The 7,998-nt window shown below is 40.3% G+C and overlaps 1 protein-coding gene across 2 annotated transcripts in view; it reads left to right on the top strand.

The window, feature by feature from the left end:
* Positions 1–7,998, top strand: part of DROSHA (drosha, ribonuclease type III) — a 168,350-nt gene that overhangs the window by 56,123 nt on the left and 104,229 nt on the right. For both annotated transcript variants that reach the window (XM_006873500.1, XM_006873499.1), the window contains 3 exons: positions 2,591–2,662; positions 4,846–4,927; positions 5,827–5,901. In XM_006873500.1, coding sequence (XP_006873562.1) covers positions 2,591–2,662; positions 4,846–4,927; positions 5,827–5,901 — 229 coding nt within the window. The remainder of the gene's footprint in view (positions 1–2,590; positions 2,663–4,845; positions 4,928–5,826; positions 5,902–7,998) is intronic.

Raw genomic sequence — 7,998 nt, 5'->3', positions numbered from 1 at the left:
ATATTTTCAGGAGGGACCAGTTGCTGGAGAAGGATATAATGTTTGGTAAGGTGGAGGATCAGAGAAAAAGAGGAAGACCCCCAACGAGATGGATTGGCCAAGTGGCAGCATCAATGGGCTCAAGCATGGCCACAATTGTGAGGTTGGCCCATGACCGGGCAGTGTTTCGTTCAGTTGTTCAGGGGGTCACTGTGAGTCGGTACCTACTCGATGGCACCTAACAACAGCAACAACATGAACCTAACATGGACTCTGGTGTCGTGCTGTAGGATTAGCACTGGACTGTGAACCACAAGGTTGGTAGTTCAAATCTACCAGCTGTTCCTCAGAAACCGTATACGGGGTTACTATGAGTCAGAACCAGCTCTAAGGTACTTAACAAAGGCATAGAAACCTAACATAGTTGTTACCAAAGAATTGTTGTGTGTCATTGTGTATGTTTCAATGCATGGTGATCCCATGTGACAAAGTAGAACTGCCCCTTTGGGTTTTGTAGGCTGTAATCTTTATGGAAGGAGTTGTGTTGGCACAGTAGTTAAGCATTCAGATGCTAATCTAAATTAGGTCAATGATTCAAACCTGCCAGCTGCTTCATGGGAGAAAGATGTGGCAGACTGCTTCCATAAAGATTTCAATCTGGGAAATTATGGCGCGCATCTGCTCTTTCCTGTAAGGTTGCTACGAATCGTCCTGACTCGGTGGTGGAAATAGGTTTGGTAATCTTTATGGGAATGGATGACCAGGTCTTTTTCCCAACCATGTGGACCTGTTGGTAGGTTTGACCCACCAACCTTTTAGTTAGCAGTGGAGTGCTTTTATCATTGTGCCACCAGGGCTCCTTTAACAAAGAATAGATATTTACAAAACATGTTGGGTCATTACATTTATAACCTTCAAATACTTTTAAATGATTGTAGGGATTAATCGGTTTAGAACTCATAACTGCAAACGTTTGAAAGTCTTTCTTTTATTAAAGGTATAATGAATGTCACTTAAATTAACCACTACTCTTTTTTCAAAAATAAATAAAAAAAATCAACTTTATTTTTCAGAAAAAGATTTCCAGTAGATGGCATTATCAGACTGTTTTTAAATGTTTCTTCTCATTCCTTTTCCTGGTAGAATTAAAATTTTTTTCTGATTACATCTATATGACATTGTAGGATAAGCACTGGATTGCGAATCATAAGGCCAGCTGTTCAAACCCACCAGCCCCTCCTTGGAAACCCCATACAGGATTGCTATATTTGGAATTGACTCGACTGCACTTAAAACAGAATGTTATTTCATGGACAGATTAGCTGTAAGAAATTCACACTTAGCACATATGTAGGACTTCTGAGGAGTGGTGTGGTGCTGTAGAATAAACATTGGACTGCTACCACAAGGTCAGTGGAATCCACTGGAATCCACCAGTCACTCCTGTGAAACCCTATACAGGGTTGCTATGAGTCTGAACCAACTGGGCAGCACTTAACCACAACAGGACTTCTGAGTGCCATTGTCCCCAAGATAACCAATCAAGCTACTGCACTAGCTCCTACCCTTTTCTTTAGCATTTTTCCATCCATCCAAAGAATCCAGCAGGAAAATCTATTATGTTGAGGCACTAAGTTAGTGTCAGATGGTATGTTAGTAAAACAAGACCCGGGTGGATTTCTTCTCTCAGTTTCACACCGACTCTGAGCATTAGGACAGATGATTTGAGTTGTTTGCCCAGGTGAAGAGCTGGTGTCTGGAGCAAGACTTCCTAATTCATCAGCTACCTGTTATCTGGGACAAAGTACCTCATCCCTCTTTGCCTTAGTTCCTCGACTGTAAAATGGGGATAATAGTCATACCTATCTCATCGGGGTGTTGTGATGATCTCCTAAGTGAGACCCCTGAAGCATTAGTACATGGCTCAACAAATGTGAAGCTGTTCTTGTGTGTACTATGAGTATTACCATGGTGATATTTTGCTCAAGACCAGATATTTTGTTGTTGTTTGTTATTATGTGCCATTGAGTTGATCCGATTCATAGTGACTCAATATAGGGCTTTCAATGAGCCGCTGGTGGGTTTGAACTGCTGACCTTATGTTTAGCAGTCCAGTGCTTATCCTGCAGTGCCTCACTGGGACTCCATAGGCAGCATGGATTGTGTACAGTTGTATGACATATGTATCTATGATCATCAGTCATTAGCCTGCCATACCTGATCTGCCTGAAAAGCTGAGATTGTGAAAGACAGTAAGCACTCAAGACAATAAGCACTGTGATTGTGGTTTCATTCATTCTTCACAGGTGGTGTATTTAGTTGTAATGACTTCTTGTCGTGTGTGTGTGTGTGTGTGTGTGTGTGTGTGTGTTTCTGTTGTTAATACTGTTTGCTAAACACCAGCATTATTCAGGTTCCCTGTACAGCTGGGCTGACTGGGTTCTTGCTTTTTAAGTCCAGCAGTTGCATTGAAGCTTCAAGTGCAGTGGTGTTAGATAAGGTTCATCTTTCTCATTCGGTTCATGGCCTTCCTGGCTCAGGTAGGAAACACGTGTGCAGAATGAGCCGGCAGGAAGGCATTGCGGACCTGACCCCTCTCTTCTTATTGCAGATTCCACTGTGTAAAGTCATTAGATTCAACATCGACTACACGATTCATTTCATTGAAGAGATGATGCCTGAGGTAAGGGAAAAGATTATTTAACAGCTATGATGTGTGCTCTTTTGTTGATTCCACACATATTTTTAAAGAATTGGACTTGGTCAGCTCTGGCTGTTTGCCAGTCGAATACCCCTCACGTATCATGTTCACTGTTGAAAGGGTCAGTGAGATGTAGCTCTCATATCAAGGTTAAATTTCAAGCCATTTTTAACTCACTGACCTGTTTTTGAACCCATCTTTCCTTGTGGTGCATCTGCTGATAATAGCTTTACATCTGTTTCTAGTTTGTTTTGCGTCGGGGACAGATTTTGGGTGCTGGTCATTACCAGACAGGAAATTAGATGAGGGAAATGGAATCTGATAGCTGTTGGAATAATCATATGCATTATCTCCAAAGACAAGATCAATGCGTGGTTCATTATTCTTCCCATATATTTACATATTTCTCCTAATTGTTTTTCATTGTGAATGCTCAGCAGCAGATTTATCTAAATACATGCAAGAGATTTAAAATTCCAAAGTAAGATTAATGTGAATCTCAGAATGATTCATTGCCTGATCCTGAAGTTAGTGGTGTCAACAAATCACACCAAGAAATAACAACCAGACAGCCGACAAGACTGCGCACTTAACATTGTGGTAGAGCTGGGGTCGATTTCCTGAGCCCTTGGCTTCTCTTGCAAACCTTGTTTAACAGAGCGCCTCTGTCACGGGCTTTGGAGCACTGAGGGGAATTGATGGGGATAGCATGCCTGCTTAGTTTGTACCTATTTCATTCTGAGCAAGTCCTGTTAATTCAACCTGCCTTTCAGAAAGAAAGAACACGGGGCCGCCCCTTCATTCTCCATTGTACCAAGGGCTTTTCTGCTTCCTTTGGATTTCTGAGGTCATAAGCCTTCATTTGCTATCGTAAAAGTTTACTACTTGTGCTGTGTACTCCACAGGGTGATTTATGAACCCGGAGCAAAACAGGTAGAAGAGCTATGAGACAGGTCTCGTTTGCACATACATCATCTTCGAAGCTTGTTTTACGGGAGAAATTTTGATACAAAGTTTTGTAGTTTCTCATAGCACTTTATTTGCTTTTATTGAGGACTTTTAACATTTTTGGTACGAAGGACTTTTGATGTATGGTAACTCTGTCACAGTGATTCTGGGTGTATGAGGGAACTTCAAAAAGTTCTTGGAAAAATGGAATGATAGGATAATGTAATTTTTCCATGAACTTTTTGAAGCCCCCTCGTATTTGGTGTGTCTATGTGGGGGATGGGCAGGAAGGTTGAGACGGGCCTATTAGAGGTGTGTGCGGTGTCGGCTTACCCAATAAGCAAGGTAAGCAAGGGTTTACTTGTGCTTACTTACTAATCTGTAGTGAGCAACTTTACAGTTTTTCACCTCATGAAGGATTTGCTTTTTGGCGTAACTGGCATTGGTCTTTCCCAGTCACACAGAACCTTTCTACAGAATCAAATCCTCTTTTCAAATTTACAATCCCTGGTAGGGGCGGAGTAGCTGGTAATAAGCAGTATACGAACAGGCTTACTTATTAGTCTACCCAGCATCGTGGGTAATGAATGGTCAGCAGTTTGACTCTAGCAGTGGGAGAATAATGAGGCTTTCTGCTGATGTAAAGGTTTACAGCCTCAGAAACCCTAGACAGGGTCACTAGAAGTTAGAACTGACTCCATGGCACACAACCACCGCCACTTATTAATCTTTAGTGAACTAATAGATCAGTAAGTAAGCAAAAGTAAGTGCTTGCTTCCCTTGGTTATTGAGTACTCCACCCACGGGTATATATATGTGTGTGTGTGTGTGTGTGTGTGTGTGTGTGTGTGTGTGTGTATGATTTGAATGAACCAAGTGTCCCCAGGGAGATGTACTTCATAATTGGGTTAGAAAAAAATATATAAGTGAGACTTTGAAAAGTGCCCATCATTTTCTTAGACTGTTGGGAAGGCTTGAGCTGACATTTTCATAGCCACCCTAATGACATTCCTGCCTACATAAAGTTGGGGACAGTGTTCACTTCTGCCAGAAATCAGTTAGCTGTTGTTAGGATGGGACCAAACTTTTAGGAAACTTTAGTAGTTTTAGCAGGATTTCAACTGACACTTTAAAAGATACTTGACTAGAATAAAATGAGCCTTCAGTTAATACATAGATGCAGCATGACATTAATTTGACTTTGGCTTATTTTTCAGAATTTTTGTGTGAGAGGACTCGAACTCTTTTCGTTGTTCCTCTTCAGAGATATTTTGGAATTGTATGACTGGAATCTTAAAGGTAAATAACATGATTTAGAGAAAAAAAAGTGATAATATCAGAAGAAAGTCACAGGTTGTGTTAAAAGTGTAATATAATTGAACTTCCTTTTATTTTCTTAATTATCAGGGGAAGTGTGTGTTATTCATAGAAAGCCTTGCTGTCATCACTAAGACTTATGGGTCTGCAAATTTTCATTATTACCGAGGAAGATGACATTTCTTATTTTGGGTAGCTACCTTGACTTGTGTGCATTAGGAAACAGCTCATCAATGAATACTTTGAATCTAGTGAGCCTCAGTAAATTTCTTTCAAAATGACAGATTGTTAAAACAGAGAACTCTCCACCATGCCATTAAAACACACATGCACACGCACGACTTCTGGATCTGGAATAATCGCTTGCTTTTTCGGAAGCAAGTATTTATTTTTAAGACAATGTATTGATGAATGAGTTTGCAAACCAAGTTTCTGCATTTTTCCAGTATAGCCATTAAAATGGGGAGGGATTAAAACACAAGTGAAGTATGTTACGCAGTATTTCAACTCTATAAAAACCTTTCTTACTTTTAGAATAGTTTTGGAATTTTACTGTGCATACCATGAAGCTTCAAAATGTTCATGGAGAAATTCCATTATCTTTTAACTCCATTTTTCCGTGAACTTTTTGAAGCCCCCTTGTATTTTGAGACTGCAGCCTGGGACTGTCATTCTCTGGCATTGTGATTGTCACTGGATGCTGTGGCAGTTACCACATGATTGATTTAGCTGTTGAGGAAAGGGAGGGACATTTTCCTCTCCTCGCTTCTGTGGTAGTGTTGTAGTTATCATAAATTTTATGAATTAGGTTGCAGTGTTTGTTTTCTAAGGTGCTGTCTTTTATTTATTTGTTTTTTGTTCTGTTCATTTGTCTGCTGTAGGTCCTTTGTTTGAAGACAGCCCTCCCTGCTGCCCAAGATTTCATTTCATGCCACGTTTTGTAAGATTTCTTCCAGGTAAATCTTTTGGGTTGTCAGTGATCTGGGGAGATAGCGTATTTGGAAATAGGCCTGCCGCTCGTCTTTCAATCTTTAGAAACACCGTTCCCACTCCAGACACTTAATTATCCACTTTTCACGTTGGCCACAGAAATGTAAAATTATACATGCTCATCTACACCCCAGTATAATTTATGGTAGTCCTAACTTAGATGAGCTGTGGGCGATTTAATTTATAAATTTTGAAAATCTAGTTGATAAAATTCCACGCTAAGTATTGAAATTAAAATGGAAAAATGCATATGGTTTTAAAAATGCACATGGTTAATTAGAGAATTATTCATATACAATTTTACATATGGTTGTAACTATGCTTAAAATGATTGCAATAGTGATTGTATTAGGGTGGTGAGATTTTAGGTAATTTTCTAATATTTGGTCATGTGCTTATATTTATTTTATAATGAAAAAATACATAATTATTCTTCCACTAAATTAAAATGCATTGTAAGGGTTTAAAAGTGAGATCTGACATTATATTTGAAGTTTTAAAAAGTGGTTAGATTTTGACTGAAATCTCTTAGATGCCTTTTCACTTACAAAATCTTCTTTGAGGCTCCTGCCATTCTCTTTGTTTTAATTTTCTGGGCCTGCCATCACAAAGTATCTGAAAGCAGATGGCTTTAAAGAACAGCAATGTCTGACAGTTTGGGAGGCTAGAAGGCTGAAATCCGGGCGTCAGCAGGGCCACACTGTCTGCTCCCAGAGAAGACCCTTCCTGGTCCCTTCTAGTCTGGAGCCCTGGGCATTTCTTGCTGTCCCTTGGCTTGCTGCTGCTTCTGGTCTTCTCTTTTGTGTCACTGCCCATGTCTGTTCTATCTTATAAGACACAATTCAGAAGGGATTAGTGTGTCATCCTTAGTGGATAACATTTGCAAAGAAAACCCCCTTTTCCCCAAACAAGGTCACATTCACAGCTATAGGGGGTTAGGTCTTCAGCATAACTATTTGAGGGACACAGTTCAGTCCATGACACAATTCTCACTCTTTCTTACTGTCCAACTTCCTGACCAGTTACCTGCTTTATCTAGTGCTACCAACCAAGCCTCTCAGTAAAGGTCAGTTGCCAATCTAGTGGACCCTATTTACCATTCTAGCTTGAGCCTTAAGATTTCTTGACTTGTTCTCTTAAATTCTCTAATTGCCACATCTTGGCCTCCTAATCCCAAGATAAAACCATGGTCCATGTCATTACTCCAGACGAATTGATTCCAAGAATCTCATTCCAGTCGCACACTTTCTGACGACTTCTTCTGTACTTCCGCCAGCCCGCTCATGTCCTAATTGTCTTCGCGTCTACTTGAATCTTCTCTTTTCCCTAGTTCGTCCCTTTCTTTGTTTTCTACTTATGTCCTGTGCTCTGACTTTAGTCAGCTTTAGCTACCTCAGCCCTTTGTGCATCCTCTCCCTTTCCATGTGTGTCATCAATCCAACCATATGCCTTTTCTCTTACATGTTGGCCACTCAATGATACTGAAGAAAAATTCTAGCTACTGCTCTGAATCTGTGCTCTCATGCTTACCTGGGTAGTTTTCTGCATGTATGCTGGCTTTCTGCCCAATTCTACATGTCATGAGTTTCAGAAATTCAGCCCTCTGTTCATGCTTTCCTTATCATGGCTCATATCCTGTGCCTGAGAACCCACCTTTGCACTAGCATCAAGCTCTTGTTTCTCCAAGTGCTCTGGTTCCTTTCACATCCAAATTTTGTTTCAGTGCTTGGCAGTTTTTCCTCCCCTTTCCCTACCCTGCTCCTGATACTACACCAAGGTCATCTACTGAAAACCAAAGCCAGCAGACAAGCTTCAGTTTATGCCCTCTCCCTCTCGTGGTGTCTGGCCTGTTGACCTTGTCTTTCTTCTTGGCTGTCCTTGCTTTCATCCTAGCTCTGTGATTCATCCTTTCTAGCTTTTTGTTTCTGGTTTACTTAGTCTAGGGTAGATTTTTCTTATGATTTTGTCCTTGACATTTTTTTTTCCCCCCTCAGTTCAGTCTCAGTGGTTTATTTATTTATTTATTTAATTTTTTTATTGTTATTAAGCTTGTATTTTTAAAG

This window comes from Chrysochloris asiatica, unplaced genomic scaffold (assembly GCF_000296735.1).
Source record: "Chrysochloris asiatica unplaced genomic scaffold, ChrAsi1.0 scaffold00243, whole genome shotgun sequence".
Taxonomy (NCBI): domain Eukaryota; kingdom Metazoa; phylum Chordata; class Mammalia; order Afrosoricida; family Chrysochloridae; genus Chrysochloris; species Chrysochloris asiatica.
Note: the sequence above shows the minus strand (reverse complement) of the source record. Positions and strands in the feature narration are given on the sequence as shown.